The following is a 24,451-nucleotide window of genomic DNA, read 5'->3' as shown; positions in this document are numbered from 1 at the left end:
ATCCAGAGGCTCAGGTTTAAACCACCCCATGATATCAGCCCTCTCCTAAAACCTAGAGCTTATTTCCTTGCTGCAGTCATACACCATGCCTAGACAGATGAATTTTCAGCTCCTCTCTCACCTACTTGCTCCACAGGCTGCAATTTGGATTATAAAAACACTTGAAGTCTCTATTCTAAATACTGAAGTTTGTCTGTTCTGTCTGCTGACATTTGCCTGTCTGCATTTGCTAGGTTTTGATTCTGTAGTTTTGTGGGTTTTGTTTCATCAACAAGGTGACTATGTGGTTAAGGAAGCTAGGGCTTCCTCCACAGTTTCTACTATCTAGAGGGTTTTGCAGCTTTTCTGTGGTGTGGAAGGGAGGAACAGGTCTCCTGGATCAGCATGGCATGCCAGATTCAGCTGTTGACTCCAGTGCTCACAAGCTCTGGAGAACTCTGTGCTTCTACTTCCCCTTAGCTGTTATGGTCTAGGCAGATGTAGCAAGGGAAACAGCCAAACCAGTAAACTCAGTATGTCTCAGCATTTATCCAACAACCTAACAATGTGAGGGCACCTGTGCTCAGATGTCCCAGGGCTGTTTGAGGAGGTTATCACCAAGAACAGCCACAGTATAAACAGTGAAGTAATCCAGTTTTCTCCACAGGTGGCCTCTGATCTCCTGGGATTCCCATGCCTCTCCCTTAGATGTGCTCATTCTGATTGCTGCATTCTGCAGTCTTATGTTTGGGAGTAAAGAGTTCTGTTCTCCCATGTCCTATTCTGCAGCAGAAGACCAAAGTACTAAAGTCCCTTTCAAAATGCAGAGCTATACCTGTGATTGTAAGAACTATAAGTGATATGTGGGAAGACAAAGGCAACTCCAAAGTCACTCTGGTACCAGGATGGTTGAGGAGCTATCAAAAGCCACTGCCATACTCCTATCCTCAGAACCATAATAACCTCTCCAAGACCTCATCTCCAAATTTATCACACTGGAGATTAAGGATCCCAGTGAATTTAGGGAGCACAGAAACATTCCTTTTCTAACCCTCGGGCATAAACCGTGAGCCCGGAGGCATGCCAGACTATTCTTGGTTTTATTTCATTGGTTTGTTTACTTTAAAAGTAAGGCTGAGACAACACACACATAAAGACAAACCAAAAAGAAAGGCTGCACTCAGGAGGACAGTGTCTATACTCATAGCCACATGCAAGAGTAGCAGCCAGTGACATTTGTAAGTGTGGCAAAAAAATGCTAATACACTAGGAAAAGGTATTGCATGAGATGTTTAGCTCTAAAATATGGGCTCTTCATCAAGACATAAGCACAGTCTACCAAGTCAGTAATATTCCTAGGATATCACAGTCAACAACACAGACATAAGACTTGTAGTAGAGCATAGTGTTTATTAAGTAAATATGTACACTATTCTGAACAGATATTAGTTGCTCACAATTGGATAACCATTTAACATAGGATATCAAATAGCACCGGGCTACAGAAAAGAGATAGAAATAAAAAAAATAAAAATAAACAGGGCATCAGAATTTGGGAAAACTGCATGATAGAACAGGTTCCTCCCTGTGTTGCAATTCTATGTTATTTTAAATTTCATCAAGAAAAATACGTAGGGCCCTGACATACTGCTCATGCCACAACAAAAGCACATCTGGATATACATATACACAAAGTGGTGTTGAAAAAGCAGGGGCCAGGGATCACCTGTTATCACACACCAAGTTGGATGTAACAGTCAACTTCTTCAGCAATATTTACAATAAACTGACTATGCTTACAAATAACTACAAACTTAATTTGCAAGCAAAGCAGTATAACCCACACACCCTCTCCCATCAAGGGACTCTCCCATTTTGTATGGCCCTTTCCCATGCAGACAGTGGAGGCCTGTCTTCAGCCTCATCTTCCCCTCATGGATGAGGATTAGTATCCTCTTCAGCCCAAAAGGAACCAGAGTGATCTTGTCCAGGGGGGCAGAAAGCATGGAATGTTCTCTCTTCGGTGGTCAAAAGAAGCATGCTGAGAAAATAAAGGGGGGGTGAGAGTGGTAAAATTAAATGCTTGGCTAGAATTCTTTCATTAGATAATCTATGCTGAGGAAGACAGAATGTTGATTGTACCTGAGAACCATCCATCTAGCTCAGTCATATACAGATCCTAGTAGACACTTTTTTTTACAAAGCAATGAGTTCTACATGTGTAACTTCCTTAACTTGATAATACTTCATGTCTGCATTTCAACTAGAGACTATATTTCTAGTGTGTTTCCCTTATGAAAAAGAGGCTCAAAATCCTTCTAAATGCAAAATAATAAAAGCTATAGAATATCTCAACTTTTAATACTGATTCTCTCTTTGCCTGTAAACCCAAGAGTGGAACTTTACTAAATGATAATGTTCTGTAATGGGGCCCATGACATTATTCTATAGCTGGATAAAATTTTCTGAGGATTCCAGGGCAGGTATTTTTAAATCAAGGTTTCCAGATGATTGAGAAGCACCTACAGGTGACATTGCTGATTGGTGATATGATGCTGCCAATACTTGTTGTGACACCACTGATGCATGACATGATGTTGCTGATGCTTGACATGGTGGTGCAGATGCTTGATGTGACACTGCCAATGATTGACATCGAGGTGCAGATACTTGATGGGTCACTACAGATGCTTGACATAACAGTCCAGATGCCTGATATGAAGCTGCCAATACTTGACATAACTGTGCAGATGGTTGAATTTTTGATGCATACGTTTGGCTTAATGGTGCATATGCTTCACTTATTGGTGCAGAAACTTGACATATTGGTACAGATTCTTTATGTATCGGTACAGGTACTATACATGATGGTGCAGATGCTGAACATGATGGTAAAGATGCTGGACATGACACAAATGATGCTTGACATGACGGTAATGTTGCTTGACATGAGGCTGCCAATGTTTGATGTGATGCAGTCATTTCCTGGCATGATCTTGATGAATGATGCAGAAGTGGAGGGGCACAATCAATAGGATCCTCCCAACATCTGTAAGAGAAGAAATTTGGAGAAGTGACATAAGTCAAAGTATGATGGCTCATGAGAAATTCTCCATGCTACATATAACCTGATCCACATTTATATATTATTAGCTCTTCACAGCATGTAACAGAAATCTTACATCTATATCCCTGGTTTTCATAGCCAGTGCCTTCATTCCAAAATGTTAAAGAACAGACATGAAACTGGGGAATTACTCAGCTGTGGTCAATAAAGACTCTCTACAAACACCCTGTACAGAGACTCTGAACTTGAGCAATGAAGCCAACTAATTTCAAGGCTTAGATTTGAAGTCTCTCACTTTGAGGCTGTCTTATCTAGGCTTTCTGTGTGAAAGATCCTCCATTCTATTAATAGGTACTCAGATAGGCACCACTAGGCAGGAACAAGGGAAAAGGTGATGGCCTCCACCCTTCTTCCCAATCTATCTCTCACCTATGTGTCTCATTTTGTGAATGCTGAGAATTGTCATTTCCAAAAAATTCCATGGTGGGTGACCCCAAGTCATCAATAACAGTCACCACCTGTACAAACACAACAGGGTTATTGTAAAAAAGATACAGGTATACCATACATCCCCGTCTTACATTTCATGCTCAGTCTATCCCAGTACCTGTTCTCGTGAACGATGCACACAAGATCCTTGTCCTTGCCCGGTTTGATGCTGCCCTGGTCGTTCATATTTTAAGTTTTGAAGCATTTCAATACATTGGGCAAATTCATATTCACATTGTTCTTGTTCTCTATCCTACAGGTTTTGATGCATCAAAAAATAAACATAAAAGTAATTCAATGTCTGAAAAAAACACCCCCTCCCAAGAAATGAACTTAACATTCAAATGAATTAAGAACAATAAAAGTCTGGTCTCTGTACATATGAGGCTATAGGAACTACTGACTGCTTTGCTAGCACAGTATTCAGGGACATGGCCCTGGGTTACAGACTTCTAAAAATCCAGAACACCCACACAAACATGTTTATATCATCTAGCCTATATTCATGTCTACCTTGCACAAATAATTTTCACTTTCTGGGACCACTGAATTGCAACATATTGAGTAGGCTAAGCTTAGTAAAGGAAGCAACCCTACATTTTTTGAAAATGAAATGTCCTTTCAGTTATAAAAGTAAACTGAATTTCTGTACCTCCTCTTCAATATCTGGGTAAGAATGTTTTTCATCATGGAAGGATCTACTTATATTCAAATCATAGACCTCTGTCATCAACACTCGTGGCCCACAGAGTTGAGCAAACTTTTCCCCAATAAGTGGACGCTGGTATTGATATGTTTTCCTTGGCTGCATTTGTAAGTAAACAAAGTATCAAAGATCTGCTGTTAGTCTATGCTTTTTCTTATTGTAAGAAACACAGTGAACATGGAGAGCGATTGCTTAACCAAGCCCTGAAGAAACCCCAGACATATAGATGTTCCTCTGGGCCCTGCTAAGACCTGCCTGGGCCACCACCTCCTATACATAACCAGACTGCAGACCCATTACTCATTATTATAAGAAATGAAAAATCATATCTACACTGAGAATTTAATTGTGTACTAATTCAAAAATTAAAAAACCCAAAACATTTTAGTTTAAAAACTTTTTAAAAAGGATAAATGTATTCACATAAATTTTCTTCTAAATAGTTCAATGAAATTTCATGATACTCCAAAAAAAATCCCTGCAAGGCAAGAAGGCCTTTTCAAAAACAAAGATGCCAAGACTCAGGAATTTGCCATTGTCACATTGCTGGGGCTAAACTGAAACAACCATCTTTTAGGTTTTATTCTATGAATATTGTCTGGGGAATTGGGGGTGGAGTATCTGCATTTTGGATCTGTAAGAGATACAAAGAATTCTGCCTAACTGATAGAAACTCACTCCCTTGCTTGATCATCTTGTATATTTAAGAATCCAGCCTTTTAGAAAATCATTATCCAAATACATGTTTATATCCACAATCAAGGATAGAAGAAATGAAGGCCAGCAGAAGAAAAGAAACTAGCTTATGCTGCTGTTTGCTGAGAAGGTTGGGATAAAGTCTTCAAAAGAGCTGCCCTCTCTTGAGATTTGCCCACACATGAGGAAAATCTGGACCAGTAGAAATCCAGTATTTTCATAGCAGCTCAACTTACTTCAACTATTCTCTGAAGCACAAAACATTCTTGTATATTTGAAAAGCTAGTAGATTAGAAACTATAAAGTTAACCTGGGCAAAGTGAATTTAAGCTCGACAGTGTTAGAGGAGCAAAAAATGCATTTTGAAAAACTTTCAGATGTACCTCAGCATTGTGGACCTGCAAATCTGTGTGTACTGTGGGTTCTACCACAGCTTCTGGGTGCACAGCCTGTAATGCTGTGGTTGGAATAGATGGGGCAGCCTCAGGTGCCTTCTGATGTCCTTGTTCTTGACCCACAATGACTTCTTGGAACTTAGGGTCTTTCTTGTCTTCAGAATCTTCATCATCTGAAGAAGCATCATGACATGCAAAATATTCATCAATTACATGTTCCTTAGGATTGGATATCTTTGCCTCTACCAAGGGTTTCTTCACATCCTCTTCAGTGCATTCTCCTTGTTCTGGAGAGGCCTGTTCATCTCGGCTGTCATTTAGGTGAAACTCTGGACCTACTTCTAATTCTCTGTCTTGGGGCTCTAGCATATATTTTGGATCTATCACATACCCCTGTCCAGATGTAGGGGCTAGGGAAAAAAGCACAGAGTAGATTGTGACAAAACAGTAAAACGTGCCAAAAAAGGAAAAATCAAGTGAATAATAAGAATTCTATTGAATTCTTCCTATTGGAAGAGCGAGAATCTGCACATATCTCATTGGGATTTCTAGAATGTACAAGACTGGGGATTGATTAAATCTGTGAAGAGATATTTAACTTTATTGCTCTGAAATCATCATCTCCAAAGGTTTACAGAAAACAAGCAAAGTTAGACTGGACATCTGTGATTTCACACCATTATAAACTGAGCATGGTCTTTATTTTAAACCTTGCTATGACTTTGAAGTTCATGCCATTTCTTTAGACCACATCCAAATAGTTAATTGTACTTACATGATACTGGTGTTGTTGATGAAATATCTGTAGATGAAGAACTTGTGCTTGTCCTCATGCCAGTGCTTATGCTTGTGGCTGCATTTAAGTCTGGGGTTATGCTTGAGTGAGAGGGTGTCCAGACCTGAATTAATTCAAATGGCATTCGCTGAGTGGCTGCTTGAACTTCTACAATCTCAACCTGAATTTCCAACAGAAGATAACACATTTCACTTACAAGATAGAATAAGACAGGCATCCTAGGAAAAACAGGGAGACCTGTCACAAACCTTAGACATACCTCAAAATATACTTCAGTAATTGAAGAATGACACAAAATCTTCACACACACACACACACACACACACACACACACACACACACACACACACCTATACATCCTTAAAAATATTGTTGGGGTACTAAGCCTCAAAGAGGAACTGGCCACTGATGGGTTTTCTCAGAGTTCCTACACATGTAAGGTAGGCTTCAAACACAATAAATGCCAAGTGTGAGATAATGTTTTAGGCAGTTTAAATGGAAAATATCAGTAAGAGTATTTTGGCTGTAGGAAATAAATGAATTGTACACTAGAATTTCTAGGGTTAACGCTATAGTGCAAGTTAGGAGAATAAAAGAATAAAAGAATCAAACGATGTCAGTTTTCCCTAAGCCTGCTTATGTTTTAGTCAAATGTTATTTTAAAACATTTGTAGATGCTCAACTTAGGGTCAGGATAAGCACAAGGACTACTGTAAGCATGGCAGTTACTTACGGTAAGAAAAAAAAATAACAGAAACTGTCATGCTCATAAGATACTTATTGAAATGAAAGACTTTCTATATTGATAACACACATTAACTAAATAATAACATAACAAGAATAAAGGCCCCAATGGTTCTCTGGGTGACTGCCAATGTACATACTTCTGTTCCTGCTTCAGGACACTCCTCCACATTCACAACTTCAGCCTGAGCATCTGTATGCATTTTGTTCCTACGGTGGCGTTTTCAAAGCCTTAATAAAGCCATAAAGAAATCATTATTAATATGTCTTTTATGTATTGGTCAGGAAGCTTCCTCATTGCTGGATAACTTTCATAGTACTGGAAAGGGATTGAGGAAAGAAATTCATCAACAGGCTTACTAGCTGTGTACACTGTGATCAAGGATAATGCCTAGCATGGCAAGACATGCTCATGTTTACAATCATGGCATTACAATGTTATGGGTGCAACCAACCAATTTCTGACTGGATTGATGGCCACACCACAGGAGAAAATACATAGGAACTGATCTGTGAAGCGTCAGGAAGAGAAGTTGGAGATTATATGACCTAAATACATTGTGTGAAATTCTTAAAGAATGAGTAAAATCATATTAAAATTAACATTGTATAATGATATGTATGCATGGAAATACCATAAGTCAACCCACTACTTTGTTTGTCTAACTTTAAAATGTCCTGTGTCATGGGATTAGAGGTTTGATTCTGTCCAAAAACACTTAGCCAACATAGTTTATGTCCTGGTACTAAATCTTATTCTAGTCTTGCAAAGACAAGAACACAAAAACAAGGTTTATATTTGGGAGGTCAAGCAACAAGAAACCCACCATCAGTACAAAATATGAGAGGTTGATGTATAGTAATATGTCTCTCTTTTAAAAAATAAACAGCCGGGCAGTGGTGGTGCACGAATTTAGTCCCAGCACTTGGGAGGCAGAGGCAAGTGGATTTCTGAGTTCGAGGCCAGCCTGGTCTACAGAATGAGTTCCAGGATAGCCAGATCTACACAGAGAAACCCTGTCTCGAAAAAAAAGAAAAAGAAAAAGAAAAACAAAGAAAGAAAGAAAGAAAGAAAGAAAGATAGAAAGAAAGAAAGAAGCAAGATAACCTAACAGTAAATGTGCTAAGTGATATTTATGAGATTCTGATGGCATAAAGAAGAGTTAAAACAGGAAAAGCCAGTTAATGAGTTATTGCAGCCATCTGCATATATTATTTGGGCATGAAATGTACAATTTTTACTCTTACTGGTTTGATTTTCAGTGTGATATTATTTAAACATAAGCATATTATTTACAATAGTTAACACTTAGAGAAAATTCTAACACAACACACATACACATGTATGGGTGTACATATATACAACACACAAGTTGATTTCTTCTTGAAGGTAGGATCTCACATATCCCAGGCTAGGCTTAAACTCAGTATGTTGTCAAGGAAGACATTAGACTTTTTATTTTGGGGCTGGAGGAATGACTCAGCAGTTAAGAATACTGACTTCTCTTTCAGAGGCCCTAGTTTCAATTCCCAGCTCCCTCAATGGAAGCCTACACCTCTCTGTAACTCCAGTTACAGAGTATCTCACACCCCTCTACAACTGTTGTTTTTCACTGGAGATATGTGGCTCACAGACATACATGTAGGCAAAATACACAGATAATGATTGTCTTTAAATTGCTCTATGTGCCCCCACCTCTCAACTCAGATATCAAAGGCATATGCTGGTAGGTTTATGCTAGGCAAGCCCTCTGTCAACTGAGCTACATTCCCTGCCAGTGGAGAAATCCGTTTTTTTTTTTTTTAAGTGACAAAACACACATTTCAAACACTTCAATTAAAGCTTTCAATTCAAGGATTTTTGGTCGATTCAGATCATAAGATGATTATAATGATTTTAGTTCCCTTTGCATTTTTAGCCTTTTCATATTTACATATTTCTTTATATGCTGGTGACTTACTCTGGGGAAGCACTAAGATAACTCTCCAACCCCAAGACAGTTTGAGAACATTTTCATAGCTCAGAAAAGGTATTCCACTGTTCTAGCTACCATTCCTCTCTGTCCCCATCCACTCTGCACACAATACTGGCCAGAGACAACCTCTAATCCACCTTCTGCCTCTGTTGAGTTCCCTGTTATGAACTTATAGATGAGCAAAATTCAGTTTGTCTAGGCAGGCTTCACAGCAGGTAGGCTTGGTGGCCAGCAGGCTTTGAACAGAGCCTTCACAGGCTTCTGATTGTAAGCCCTGGGTCTTAAGGGACAACCATACAATACTCAGATTCCTCCTTGTTTTCAATTGAAACCAGTCACTGAAGTTTAAACACTTCACATCATCCTGGACTTTTTGTAAGCCCCGAGCCTTGGCTGCAAAATATTGTTACTTTTTATCCATCTGTTCCCAATCGTGATTTTTTTAAGGTAGTAAGTAACCTGGGACCCCTAGCTCTCCCATTTACTTCAGACATTAATCTATCTTTCACCTTAAATTTACTTGGCTTGGTAGAACTGTCTCAAAGCCAAGCTTGGGTTTTGTTTGAAAGCTTAAGGCAAATTTTTGCCTTTGCATTGTCTTTCAGGCTGTGCATGGTGGCCCACTCATCTAACCCCAGAACATGGGAGGCAGAGGCATGAGAATCTCTGTGAGTTAGAGGCCAGCCTGCTTTATATAGTGAGTTCCTGGAAAGCCTGAAAATCTCTCTCTCTCTCTCTCTCTCTCTCTCTCTCTCTCTCTCTCTCTCTCTCTCTCTCTCTCTCTCTTTCTCTCTCTCTCTCTATCTCTCTCTCTGTTTCTCTCTTGCTGTCTAGCTCTTTCTCACTTTCTCTTGCACTCAGGCTTTCTCTCTCCTCGAGCCTCTCTCCCCATTCTCCCTCTCCCTTTCCTTTTCACTTTCCTTCTTTCTCCCTCTTGCCCCTCCCCTTTCCCCTCCTCTCTCCCACACACAAACTGACAAATAATGTGACCTGCACTAGACATCTTTTCACCTGAGAGCAAGTGAATGTTTTGCTCCATTGTCCTGTGAGGATGGAGCAGGATATAAGCCACTGCTGCATCATTAGGGAACAACCTCAGATGTATATTATGTGCTCTTTTCTGTCACTTTTTTCTAAAACCATTATTGGATTAATCGAGGAAATGATACAACAGACAGTAGTTAAATGATTCCTTCCATACATTAAAATGTACAGATCTGGAAACTGGAAGAGGTATTGGTGGTGGTCTACTCAAACTCACATACAGATGTATGTATGTATGTAAGTATGTATGTATGTATGTATGTATGTATGTATGTAGGTAGGTAGGTAGGTAGGTAGGTAGGTAGGTAGGTAGGTTGGTAAGCAGGTAGGTAGTTGCGAGAAAAATAGACAGAAAGGCAAGAAAAATTCTGTAGTTTTAAACATAATTTGAGTATGTTAAAAATTAAAAATTAAAAACCATATATCCGTGTTTGTTCTATTGGAAGACAATAAATTATGTTAAATGATATGGTAGATTCAGAAAAGCTAATTCGTCATTTTAAAATTCTTAATCTTTCTTATTTTGCCTTTATTTACCAAAAAAAAAAATCTTGTTTTGGCTCTGCATTATTTACAGCCATGATACCTCTTACCTATGGTGTTGTATAGTACTGTCATCATCGGAATCATCATCTACAGCATTTGTTTGAATGTTAACTGGTTGTGCCTGCAAAAAATTAGCATCATCAGTTGTCACCATTTTAGCATCTCTGAGAATCAAATCTACAGCTTTGTACAGAGAAGAGTTACACCTTCTTCTAACCCCCTAATTGGCATTAAATATACCTATATACTAGAAAAACTTGACATTTCTAACATGCATTATATATTCAAGTTAATCCAAGTGTCACGTCAGTTTGAAAAAGATGCTAGGTTTACAGGTATAAAAACAATTTATGCACATACAGTGGTTTAGTCCAACACTAGTAGATCAAGGAATTTCACTTTGATTCAAGTTCACTGCTTGCTATTTTACACCCTCACACTATAAAGACTCCTCTGACTGCTATCTCTGTTCTCTTTAATTTGTTTTCCAAAATATCAACTGGTATAGAAACAATATCCTAGAGGCACAGGGATAAAAACTGGAGGAAATCGCAAATAGACTTTCTGGTGCCATGTTGGAGACTAGTGAAATATGGGTGGGACAACAAAATTTGTTTTCTCTTTCTCAGAATAGGAAACAGATCTTGGGCTGAGTCATCCTGTATATTAGAAGTCTACATTCTTATGGCAGAAGATAAAACTCAGATCCCAGAGGGTTGGTATGAAGGAAGAGTGAATGAGGCAATCAAATCAGACAACTTCCTTCAGTCTTCTCCTCTATACAACTTTCCTCACTCTCTTCAATATGGAAAAGTGGTTTGTTCTGAAATTGAATCTAGGAGGGATCTACTATGTCATCACAATAGAAACATGGTCCACAGCCAAACAGAGCTCTTTATATAGGCTGCTAACACTACCCAGTCTTCAATGTTCTAATTAGCCCTGTATCCATTCATTCCAAATCCGGGAGTTTCCATCCCCATGACTAAAATCAACCCAGATTCCTGCCATTCACATCTGGTTATCTCCATTCTTGTTTCTTTATACTTCATGTTCCACATTCAAAGCAGCCTAGGGATTTCAGTCTAGATCATACTCTGCTTAGCATAAATATTGTATGTATTACTACAGTGAGCAAAGTTCTGCACAATCTATCACTTTCCTGTCTCCACCATCCCCTTCACTCTTTCCCTTATTTGAGTCACATAAGCAATTTTATTCCTTCAAACTCTCCAAATTGAGGTCAGTGTACTCTCTGTATAGACTGCCTTTGTTAGACTTGGGGGTACCCTATTCAAAACAGAAATCACAAGCTCACTTTCCCATGACACCTTTTATCAGTGCCTTGTCTGTTAGCTGCCTGTATGTGATTTCTTGGTACTTACTGCAGTATCTAGGACATGAAAAGTATTTCATGTCATTGAAAATACAAACTAAATGATTTTCAGTCTAACACATGCATTTTAATAACTAGCTTTTCCTTTGGCCTGTAAAAAGCCTTTACAATCAAGTACCTAAGGTTGTGAGAGAGGGAGGACATGAAAATTCACTTTATAAAACTAATATACAAGTTGTTCTTTCCTTGCTGAATACTAAATGTATGTACACTGATGTCCAGTAGCTGGAAGAGAAAATGCTGTGCCCATCAATAAGAGAGAGATATAGAGCATACTCACTGACTCATCCGGCGTACGTAGAACAGAAATGTTTCCCACAACATAGTACTTTTCCTCCCATAACAGCATTGGAGCAGAAGACCAAATCTTTCTGCTATTAGGACCGAATTTTCCAAAAAATACAAATGACTCTAACGGTGACAGACATAATGGCAATTATATCAGAAGCAATCCTGGCTAAGAGAGCAGGCAGACAACTTCCACATCACAATGCTGTTTGTCACCTCACTGGAAGTTTTCAAGATTCTGAGCCATGGGCTTCTCTTTATCTTCCTTCCCTTGCAGCTAAGATCCCCAGAATCCCCACATGGTCACCACTAATGTATGAGGCATGCATACTGAAAAATCAAAGGTGTGATTTTTGTGCTGATGTCAATCTTTTTCTTTTGATGTATGGATTCTTGAGTTAGTCTCTAAAAGAAATAGTGTGTGTGTGTGTGTGTGTGTGTGTGTGTGTGTGTGTGTGTGTGTATTCATGCATCTGTCCAAGTGATTTTTAATGATATTTCACCTTTAACTTTCAAGAAAGAAATAGGAGAAATATTTTAACACGCATTTGGGTACCTGAAGCAAAAAGTATTATACCTTATCTCTGATTAACTCAGATATTTTAAGGGTCAATTTTAAATTTATATCTTGATTTCTCAGCTTGTACTTCCTTAACCCTCAAAAACTAGGTCCCATACTACACCTGACATAAATGTTATCTATTGAAAAATTTAGGTGAAATGACTTCTTTCCCCAGGTCAGTGTATAGAGATTTAGAGTTTATATTCTATATATTGACCCTTGATATAATGTTAGAATTCTAGACTCCAGTGAATCTAATTTGTGGTATGGTTTACAAACTACAAAATCCATCTGTAACTTATTCAAGTTATTCATGGAGCTCCCTTTAAGCTATTCAGTGCATTAAACATTTTTTTGGATTAGGTTTTTAAAATTATTTTGTTTTGTCAAAGGAGACATCCACATCCTCAACCTATATAATCATCCATGTTTCTATATGACCTCACCTTATAAATTTCAGTATTTTTAAATATCTAATGTAGTCAGAAATTGTGAGTGTAGCAGTATCAGGTATTTCACAGTGACAGTAATACAAGAATTAGTATGCTAGCAATCAGGGAATACAGCACTCATGGACATCATGTAAGTATCATCATCTGGGTTGCTTACCATCATAAGAATCCTGTAAGTACAAGATGAATTTCATGTACTCATATGTATATCTCCCTTGGTACATGGTCCTGTAACAATATGTGTCCTGGCCACTCTGACCTACATTTCCTTTTCTTATATAACAGCAAAATTCGATTATGCTTCCCACTAAAGAGAGCAAGATACAAGTAAAGTTACGTAGTCTGATGGATTATTTCAGACAATAATAGTCTACCTTAGTCAAGACAATATTGTAAAGAACACAACTTTCTTTCCATAAATGCTGGTCCTCAGAAGAGATATCATTCTTATATCCATAAAATAGGCACTAGCTGGAACACAATACACTAGTATTTGTATAGCACTACTAAAATTCGAGAAAGGCTGCTGTAATTATGTTTTATTGTAAAGACTAAGACAGGGTGGGATGATTTCTCAATTAATTAATTTTATTGACTCTTTTAGAATTTCATATATGCATGTGATATATTTTAATCATGTTCCCATTCCCTCCAACTTAGCTCAGATCCAGTTCCACATATCGACTCAGTCCTTCCTAAATTTGTGTCCCCCAAAATACACAATTCCAATGTGTACTACCCATATCCTTCCACTAGAGCAACAGTTCTCAGCCCTTTGGGGGTAGAACAACTCTTTCATAGGAGTCACCTAAGACCATGTACATATCAGATATTTACATTACCATTCAAAACAGTAGCCAAAGTACAGTTATGAGGTAGCAATGAAAATAAATTTATGGTGGGGGATTACCACAGCATGAGAGACTGTATTAAAAGGTCTCAGCATTAGGAAGGTTGAGAACCACTGCTAGGGGCTACATCCTTAGAGGTACCCCACTCTTCCTCCCACAGCATCCATCAGCTCTCTTGAGCACTTCCACAGCTTATGAGGGCTTGTCATCTGACAGTATTGTCCTATTGAGCTCCTCCATAAGTCTCTAGAGGAAATAATTTTTAGTGTGAGAAATGTAGTATTTGAAATTATAGGCTATTAACTTAAATAGATATATTATCAGCAACTACACTGATTTTTTTTTCAAAAAATACTAAGGTGTAAGAGAGCAAGGAATTGTTCAGCTAAGTATTACTTTTCACACACAATTCAAAAATTAAATTAAAAAAGAAAACAAAACCATGTATGCATACCTATATTTGCCAATGGAAGATTTAGAATGATCTTCTCAGATATGTCATCCTTTTGTTCATCATGAACAAGATTTAATAGGCTCGTCCCAATTATATCTTCCTAGGGAGCAGGAGAAAGAACAGATTTTGCTTTCAATACTAATACCATTAGTCTGCCCTGTGTCCTTGCCATAGGTGTTTAGTGCTGCCCATGCCATTTATACCTATAGGTGCAGTGCTCCAGGCAGTTTGCATTACCCTCTAGTGATTACTCCACATTACAATCCATTCTGTCCACAGTTTTCCTGTGCATTATCTCCCTCAAGTAGTTGGATTCTTCCCTACCCATTTCATAGACCTCAGATGCTGTAATCCTCACCCTGTCTTGTTTCCCTCTTTGCTATGAGCCTGGAAAAAATTCTCAGCTCCTCACCCATAACTTTGTCTCCAGTCTTGAACCAAGCAAGTGAATCTGGATGGAAAACCCCACACAACTGTGCCACACAACCTTGCCAGTAAACTGTGCCACACAACCATGCCACAGAACCATGCCACACAACCATGCCACACAACCAGTGACTATACAACTCTGCCAGAAAGCCTTTCCCCTGACTCTGCACTTTCTCACTCTTCAATGTGAATCCTTTCTTGTTTGCACCTTCCTCATACTTTCAAGTCCCATGCTCTCTCTACATTTTAATTTATCCTTGTTTATTTTGATGGAAAAAGTTCAACTCTTCCCCCTGTACCATAAAGGGACACTTATCTTTTCAATAAAAATATTTTCATTGGTCCATATATCAAATGGAATGCCCTGAGTCCAAGAACAACCTGAGGCTACATAAGGAGTTTTGGGGCGGGCTGAACTATAGAATGCTACCTTATCTTGCCAAGAAAGAAAGGAAAAAAGAATGAAAAAAAAGAAAGAAAGCCATAGTGAAACCCAATTATTTTGTGTGTTAATTTTTTAAAGGAGTTTGACAAAAGTTAAAAATTAAAAATTCAACAAATTTGATGTGAAATATAAAGAACCAAGGGGTGTTACCTATTCTTCCATTGCAAGAGAGGTGGCATCATTACTATAGAATCATTGGGTTGGAGACTAGCTCAGTAGGTGTATGCTCACCTGATAGCGACAAGGCCTTTCTTTAAATCAGGAGTGAAAGCACAAGCACTCAGTCATTACAAAAGAAGTCAGGCATTAACCCTGCTCAGTGCCATTTTCTGAGACTCTTAACAAAAAGCATGTTTTATTTTTCTGACAGACATTTCATCTTAGACACACATGAGAGGATTGGATAGGGTGAGGGAAGAGTAAGAACTTTTGCCGGAATCCCAGCATGTTTTTATTGACTAAACACTGAAACTAGTAGAAAAGATGATGTCACAGAGTCATAGCTGAACACCAATGACTTATATGAACATAAAATGAAATAACTTATGAACAACAATCCAGAATGACCAATTTCCCCAAAAGCTGCACGTACTTACTGGAAGATAGCCAAGAAGAGGTGTCACATTCTGAGATACAAAAACAACTTTTCCTTCTATGTTCAGTACAATTGAAATATTTTCAAATGACTAATAAAGACAGAATAATAACATAATTAAATAGTGGAACAATAATAAAATGATAGCTTTATTTCTGAGTGTATAAATTATTAGAATAGAACACAGAAAATGTATTGCATTTCTTACATATCTATAAAGTAGGCACATCTTTAATTAAAATTCTATTATTCTGCCTCCTACACAGAATCTACTTCACCTTAAGCATGAGATATTTATCAATGATGTACCACTTGGACAAACATACTTCAGTGTACCCAAAATCAATAACTAAACTTTCCATCTCACACTAGAAATATTCATTTCTTAGTGTAGATGGTCACACTTTAAATATGTTAAGTATTTGAATGCTAAACGTTTTTAAAGACACATTCATTTATACTTAGCCTAGTGTTCAACTTAAAAATATAGTTAGTGCTATCAATTTTCTAATGTATAATGGTGTGAAGTCAGGTTTCCCAGAAGGTGACATTTAGAGCATGTGAAATACCAAAATGTTGTCCAGAAAAAGGAGATGTGGATACCTGTGTGCCTGCCTCAGTATCACCTCTAAGAAGAGGACAAATAAAGCGAGGCTCTCCTAGGAATTACTGCTAATCCAATGTACTCATTCATTTAAATTTAGAGTTGTGATCCAGATACTGCTTGTGTGATCCTCAATTCCAATATTTATTTTAAGCAGTACTTCCTTACCCTATTCTGCAATAAAATGATTATTTTAAGAAACAAGCTCATAGAATTCATACAAGTAGATAGTTGCAAGTAACAGTACCTCATTGTAAACACAAAATGGCAATAAGTCCTCAGAAAGAAGCAATATTGGTGATAAATCTCTGATAAAGTGAATTGTACAATAAAAAAGCACAAACATTTTAAAATATTTTTATTTTGTGTGTATGAGTGGATTTCCCTGCATATGTGTCTGTGTACCATGTGTGTACCTGGTACCCATACAGGCCAGAAGAAGGCATCACATCCTCTGTAGCTGGAACTACAGACCATTGTGTGCTTCAGTGTGAGTGCAGAGAATTAAACCTACCTCCTCTGCAAGAGCAGCCAGTACTCCTATGTGATCATGAATATCTTCATACCATAATCATTAGTGAAACAAAAAATTAGTTTCAAATATTCTCTTATTACCTGTTGTGTTTTGGAACTGGTTTGAGTTTATCCTCACTCAAACGTTCATGCAAGAGAAGATATTTGTAGCACATAAATAGCAACTGACCACCTCCTAGAATCATTGTGTTAATCAAAAATTGTATGCTACTTTTGCTGAGTATTGAATTAAGGATTACCCACATGCTAGACAAGTGCTATTATTGAGCTAACATCCCCCAGCTCAATTGAAAAACAAAAATGTCAACTTTTTTTCATGAGTCAAAATATGAAAACAATGTGTCCCTGTTTCCACAGGCACTAAAATTATTTTTTTCCCATTTTTGTGCTTAAAAACAGCTGTGATCATACTTGCAACATATTTGTGCCATAAAAAATCTTCTCTAAGAAAAGGTTTTCCAGGGAAGTTACTAACACCAGACAAAAGCTAAAAGGTTGTAGAAGAGTGACTCTCACAGTTTCACAGCACACGGCCTGCACTTTTGTCTACAACCATCTCTGCAGTTGATAGTCAGCTTCTGGAATAGTTTAAATGTGCATTTGGTTTCATAAAAGTATTGACAGATTTCAAATGAGATATTCTGAAGCCTCTTCACAACACAGATTTCAACAGATGATACCTACCTACCTACCTTGTGTTTTTAAATAAAAGTGCTTGAAAGGATAAAAGATGCCTGCACATGGTTTAGGTTTCCATCTAAGAGTGTGTATTGTTATAATATTTGCTCTGTTATTGTTTGAAAACTTGTTCTTTCCAGCTGTGCTTTGAAACGTGATGTAGTGCATCTTGCATTCTAGGTGATCGACATGTAAATGTAAACAACAAATTAAAAGACCCTTACCTGAAGAACCGTCTTATGGTATTCTTCATAGGTATTAAAAACAGGAACTGTGTTTTGTTCATAATTTGTTTGTACATTGAACATTCCTTTGCATAAAAGAAATGGCAGGTGTTAAATTAAGATAACTATTGATATTAGAATTCTCAGCTTATAATTTAGAGAAATACTTTGTTAGTTTGGTAGGGGGTGCTTATGTGTTCCATTACTCATGTGTAGAGATTCAAAAACAACTTTGGGGGGTTGAATCTCTCCTTCCATCTTTATGTGAGCTCTGTGAAAGTGATGAGAACAAGGTGTGTGTAGAACTCGTGAAGTAGGGTGCTAGCAGCTATAGGCATTTTGAAGAGGGTTGAAGAAGAAATGCATTGTAAGGGAGTGGGCACAGCCTAAAAAATATATTTGGAAAGTTTAGCCACAAAGAGTGCATAGAATCAGGGAAATGGACCTAAGTCAAACCTCTTTGAGAAGACAGAGAGGCAATAGCAGGCTGTTCTCTGTTCTCTGGGTCTCTTTCTAGATGATCCATATCCAAGTCTATTCATCAGTTTCTGAAGTCTCTTCAGCAAATTGCAAAGATCTTCATGGGTTATCCTCTGGCATGGATTAGAGGCACCACTAATTTACAGAGAAGTAAACATGAGCTTTATGTATGGTAAAGCTGAGGCTAATTACTGATATAGTGCCCCAAAAGAGGACTAAGACGACAGAAAGACAGATCTTTTTCATTCATATAACATCCAAGTTCTTCATTATACACTATAACTTCTGTGGCAGAATATGTCAGAAAATGGCCTTAATCCCAGTACTCCGGTGAGATGGCAGAAGGATTGTGGATTTGATGCAAGTCTTGGGCTAAATATCATGAGCTAGTTTCCAAAATAAATGATAAATGAACAAGCAAACAAATAAGATCTATTTCTATTAAAACAATAACATGAAAGTCAATGTTGCCACCCTTTGGCTGTGAGGCTGTTAAAAGTAAAAACCAATCCATTTCCATGTCTTCCCAGTACAGCCTAATACAATGTCTGGCACTGTTGTTTAGCAATCACTTAAGTTAAACCTGAATTAGCTTGAGTGAAATGGCAAGACTTAGCTTCCCTTCTGTTCTCACCTGCTTTAACAGTAATTCTTACCAGGTCTTACAATGAAACTGGGGGAAGAGAAAACCCACAGAAGAGACCAAAATACCCTCAACTTCCCTGACAAAGTTTGTCTACATCTGAAATAACAACAGAGGTCAGAACACAAAGCTTTGCCAATTGTATTACAAATTCTTACCTCCTCATTTTTTGTGTATTCCTCTCCATTTTTTTCAGTCGGTTAGAGGTGGATTCTAAAACCAAATAAGACCATTCTTTTACTAAGTAAACATCTTTCTACAATCTATAGCATCTCCTTGCTGTAGCTGTCTTATGTCTATCTTGCTCTATGCCTGATAATCATCTATGTCTTTGTTTGCATGTATCCTGTTGTTATCTTGAGTCTATCTCCCATCAAAGGATCTCCTACACTGCAGCTATTCTGAGTCTATCTTCCATTTATGGATCATCTATACCCCAGCTATCATGTGCCCTTGTTCCATCTATGAATCATCTATGTTCTAGATAGCCTGTGTCTCTCCCTATCATATTCCCTCTAACTATCATGTGTTTAATTTTCATCTGTCAATTATCAAATAGTTCTCCTGTGTCTACATTATCTCTATTATCTTCCACCAATCAGTCATCTATCTTTCTACACACCTCTGTCTATCATCAATATGTCTATGGCCTATCCTCCGAACAATCTGCTATATGCCTTCTACCCAACTATCATCTATTCCCTAGAAATCCTAACTATGCTGTTTCTATCTTTCAAATTATCTACATTCCAGCTATCCTGTGTCTATCCACCTGGTAGGTCTCCTGTCTACTATCTATCCTTTGTCTTCTCACTGTGCTGCATCTACCATCTATTCTATAGCTATCTTGTCTTTATTATACTACCTATCAGCTATCATGTAGCTAATCTGAGTCTCTAGGCTATACCTAGATACCTTTGACTAACAGAAATATGTCTATCTATCTATCTATCTATCGATCTATCTATCTATCTATCTATCTATCTATCATCTATCTATCAATCATCAATCATCTAGCTTTCCTGTGCATGTCTTCTATCAACTACTCTCTGGATATATTTTGCCTATCTTCCATCTATCTATATTCTATCCTCTAGCTATCCGATATCTCTATTCCATCAATGCACCACTTATCATCTAGTTACCCTGAATCTCTGATCTCTCTATTCTTTATCTTCTAGCTATCTTTTATCCATAGATCTACCAACTATCCTCTAGCAACCTTAGGTCTATATTTTACCCATGTGCCATCTATCTTCTAGCTGCCCTGCTTATCTCCTATCTATCATCAATCTTCCAAATTTTCTGTGTGTATGTTTCAGCTATGTATCATCTATCATCTATCATCTACCTATCCTGTGCCTGTATTCCATCACCTATATGTCATCTATCCTCTCCCTATCCTGTATGTCTATACCATTAATATATCACCTATCATCTAGTTACCCTGACTCTGTAAACCATCAACTATACTCTGGCTATTCTGTGCCTGGATTCCATCCTTATATCCAATATCTTTCTTCCAACTACAGTGTGACTCTATGCCATCCATAGTTCATGTATCTGCTAGCTAGCCTGCATATCTATCTATCTATCTATCTATCTATCTATCTATCTATCTATCTATCTACAATTCAATAGTCTCCTGTATATGACTTCCAACTATCATCAATCCTCTAGCTCTCCCGTGCCTTCCTTCCATCTATGGTTCATTTATCCTCTAGCTATCCTGTGTTTGTGTTCTATCTATCATCTATCCTCTAGCTATCCTGTGTCTGTCTTTCATGTATCATCTGTCTCCTAACAACCTTGTGTCTGTTTGCCATGTATCTACCATCTATCCTCTAGCTGTCCTGTGTCTGTTTACAATCTATGTATCATTTATCCTCTGGCCACCTTTTTCACTCTTTCATCTATCCTTAACATCTAGTTCCTCTGTGTCTCTGTTTCATATAATTATCCTCTTTCCTTTACATATTCTTTGTTTATCTCCTATTTATCTATCATGTATCCTCTAGAAGCTAGAGTGTAGCTATTTTGTCTGTCTTCTATCTATCTATTATCTACTTCTTGTTATCCTATGTCTATCTTCTATCTGTCTATTCTCTGTCTTTAACCTGTGTCTATGTCCCATCTGTATGTTGCCTACAGTGTCTCTATCTCCATCTATTTAGCATCTATCCTCTAGATCTTCTACATACATCATCCTTTTCTCTCTCTTCTACACTTTATACATTCTGTGTCTATAATCAGATCACTTTTTCTTTATCCCATATCTCTCCTCTATCATATATTAGCTAATGTTCATCTTTCTTCTTCTCGGATACTCTTCAATTCTTCAATTTATTATCTACTATCTAATCCTTTATATTCTATATTCTATAATTTATTATCTGTTGTTTATAATCTATCATCATTTTAAATTAATGATCTATAACTTATCACTTATTATTAACCATCTTTTATGTAGTTGTTGTACTGTATGACCCTCATGATAAAACTGGTCAGTATTTAAAAATACAGCCAGTCTGTTTTGTTTTGTTTTTCAATCGAAGGTACCAGAAATTGTGAACTTTGCTATAAATAGTATTCCTCAAGAAAAGAAAAGCTATTTCCTAAAGACCAAGTTAGACAATTAAGCCTGGATAACTCAGAGAGTTAACTATACAGCTTTATATTAACTATTAACTGATACAACTGAAATATGAAATTATCACATTCACAGTTTACTGTTGGTGAGTTCACCATCCCTATTTCAATGATTGGGACAAGATTAAACAAGAAATATCTAAGGATTTTGCCCTTAAAACAGAGCTCCATCTTAGTCAACCTTACCTCTCCACTCACTTGAAGTCAAGTAGTCTCATGTTTACTGTATCCTGGCAACTATAGAACATACTCTGCTTATGAGATTGGTTGAGAATATAAGACTCACTGATTATGATTGGTCCTAAAAGGCAAGGCTGTGATTGGTCAGAAAAAAATTTAAATGGCTGTAGTGGCTGTTAAGAGCCAGGCTGTGATTGACCTAAATTACAAAGTTAATGTTACTATGATTGGTCTTAAGACTCACCATTGTGATTAGTCTAAACATAATCCTTAGTGAATGTGATTGGTGGTTAGTGGCATGGTTGTGATTGGCCTAAAATATAAGCCTCGAAGACTGTGACTGGTTCTACAAGGCATAGCATTTGGGCTCAAGGTGTCTGTAGGAAGACATTCACCAGTTGCTGCCTTTTGTTTCCTGGTATGTATCACCAGTCCCAATAAAAGATTTCTCTTAAGAATACTTGTAAATATATCTATATCTTTATATATTTTTACTTCTATTTTATGTAAATGTTTGGCCCAAATATATATATGTGTGTGTGTGTGTGTGTGTGTGTGTGTGTGTGTGTGTGTGTCTGTGTGTGTGTGTATACCATGTGCATGTATGAAACCTACAGAGGTCAGAAAACTATGTTGGATTTTCTGCAATTTGAATTACAAATAGTTGTAAGCCATGAAATAAGTTCTGGGAACCAAACCTAGGTCATATACTGCAGCAAGACGCATTCCTAACAGGAAATCCATTTCTTCATCCCCCTCAAGGGAAATTTTCTTGCCTTCTATTTATAATCTAATCTATGATGGTAACTCAGGAATAAACAATCACATGAAAGAGAGATATAGAACAGGCAGCAAAGCAGCAATGGCAGCTTAGGTGTCAGCAGACTGAACTATGAAAGCAGCAAGGTAGCTGTTCACACAGCTACAGCTACAGAAACAATAGCTGAACAGTTTAAGAATGCCTATGGGAGAAAGAAAGGCAGAAGAACAACAACAAAAGCAGGAATAGACCTGAGGAGGAAGAAGTGTTCCCAGTTGCCAGCTAATAGCTCTAATGCTAGTTTGTGTTCATAGCTAAGAAATCCCCTACCTTCTATGTATATACAAGACCTAGAAAACTGGCTGCTTCCAAAGGCTGAGATATTTCAATTTCCTAGCCTTAGACCTGCATGTTTAAGCACAGCAGAAGACTGAAGATGCTCACATTGCCCCAAGCTTTGGGGGCTAAATTGTCTGGGCTCATATTGCTGCTCAAGTCTTCGGATCAGGGTTCAGCAAGAGAGTGAGGGCAGATGCTAAGAATGCAGACCAGACAGAGTATGATACAGTCCAGTTTATTCTCAAGCCTCACTTCTTCTTTCTTTCCAAGTTTCTTGTTCCTAGTCCAAGTCCCAAGTTTCAAGTTCCTAGTCCCTAATGCCTCCAAGTTCCAAGTTTCCAGTCCCCTCTTCTGTCTGCCTCTCACCTTTTATAAGTCTCACTTGTTAAGTCACACCTTTAAGTCAAACACACCCAAGGGAAAATACTGAGTATATATAACAAGATGTTTTCAGAGTGTGCTCAGCTGTTGTAGGCTGTTGAAACAAGTGTCTTGTCAGGGCATGTGGCTCAAGATGGCTGCAAGGATGATAGCTGCCTTTCTGTCAGCTCACCACAGGTCCCCTTTTTTAAATTGTTTTTCAAAAGGTAAGGCTAGGAAAAATTAGGGACACCGTGCCTACCTTAGGCCAGAACAAAGGACCCAAGCCTCCTTTTCCCATCTTTGGATATTCAACAGCCATTGATTGAGCTCCTGTCTTAGGATAGGGAGGCCTCCTGTTTTAGGGGCAAGGGTCTTGAAGTGTTCTCTTACCAGTCATTGACTATCTGGCTTAGAGCATAAGTTAGGGGTTAATCCTCATTAGTCTTGATGACAAAGGTTTTAGAAAATCCCCTACTTCCAGCCTGTAATAATAGACCTGTATGGGTTTCAATTGACTAGTATCTATCTGTTGTCATACAAAAGCCATCAGTTTGTGGAACAGCCTGGACCCTAGAGACAAGAGTCTAAACAATGCCTGAATAGTTAGTACAACAGCAACACTCTTTTTTATAGGGCAACACATAACTCCCTCTGTCTGAAGAGTAAAAAGAATAAGTCCTTCTATTCTGTTTACAAATGTGGTATAGCAGAATCTAAATCTATAGAAATACAGAAGGGATCATAGCTTTGATCTTAACAAAACAAGTAGAGAAATAATTATTACTGCTCCACTCAATCTCAAACCCAAAAACAACAATAGTAACTGTGGTAGTTTGTTTTTTCCTGTGTCTAAACAATGTTCCCCACTAAATCATAAGTTGGGCAACCAAGAGTCCAATAGAGACACCCTGGAGGTATGGGTGGTGATGTCTCCTTCCACTTTGAAGACTTCCCAAGTCAGGATTGAAGGCAATTGAGAAGCATCTTCATGTTTCCTGCAGAAAAAATTATGCTTCTCAGGCAGTTAACCTCCCTGGGTTTGTTATTGTTGTCTATTTGTTTAATCAGTCTCTCTGGAAGCCAGCAT

The 24,451-nt window shown here is 37.9% G+C and overlaps 1 protein-coding gene across 1 annotated transcript; it reads right to left on the bottom strand.

The window, feature by feature from the left end:
* Positions 1-1,371: 1,371 nt before the first annotated feature.
* LOC117701266 (uncharacterized) lies at positions 1,372-19,260 on the bottom strand. The gene is given in 17 exon segments (XM_076706209.1): positions 1,372-2,020; positions 2,506-3,028; positions 3,476-3,564; positions 3,654-3,788; positions 4,188-4,340; positions 5,321-5,742; positions 6,108-6,288; positions 7,013-7,103; positions 10,486-10,559; positions 12,115-12,245; positions 13,294-13,443; positions 14,442-14,541; positions 15,912-16,001; positions 17,951-18,036; positions 18,407-18,450; positions 18,452-18,565; positions 19,232-19,260. Coding segments are annotated over 17 exon segments (2,496 nt in total). The 3' UTR covers positions 1,372-1,936.
* Positions 19,261-24,451: the final 5,191 nt, after the last annotated feature.

This window comes from Arvicanthis niloticus, assembly GCF_011762505.2.
Source record: "Arvicanthis niloticus isolate mArvNil1 chromosome Y unlocalized genomic scaffold, mArvNil1.pat.X SUPER_Y_unloc_19, whole genome shotgun sequence".
Lineage (NCBI taxonomy): Eukaryota > Metazoa > Chordata > Mammalia > Rodentia > Muridae > Arvicanthis > Arvicanthis niloticus.
The sequence above is the reverse complement of the archived record's forward strand: the minus strand, read 5'-3'. Positions and strand labels throughout refer to the sequence as shown.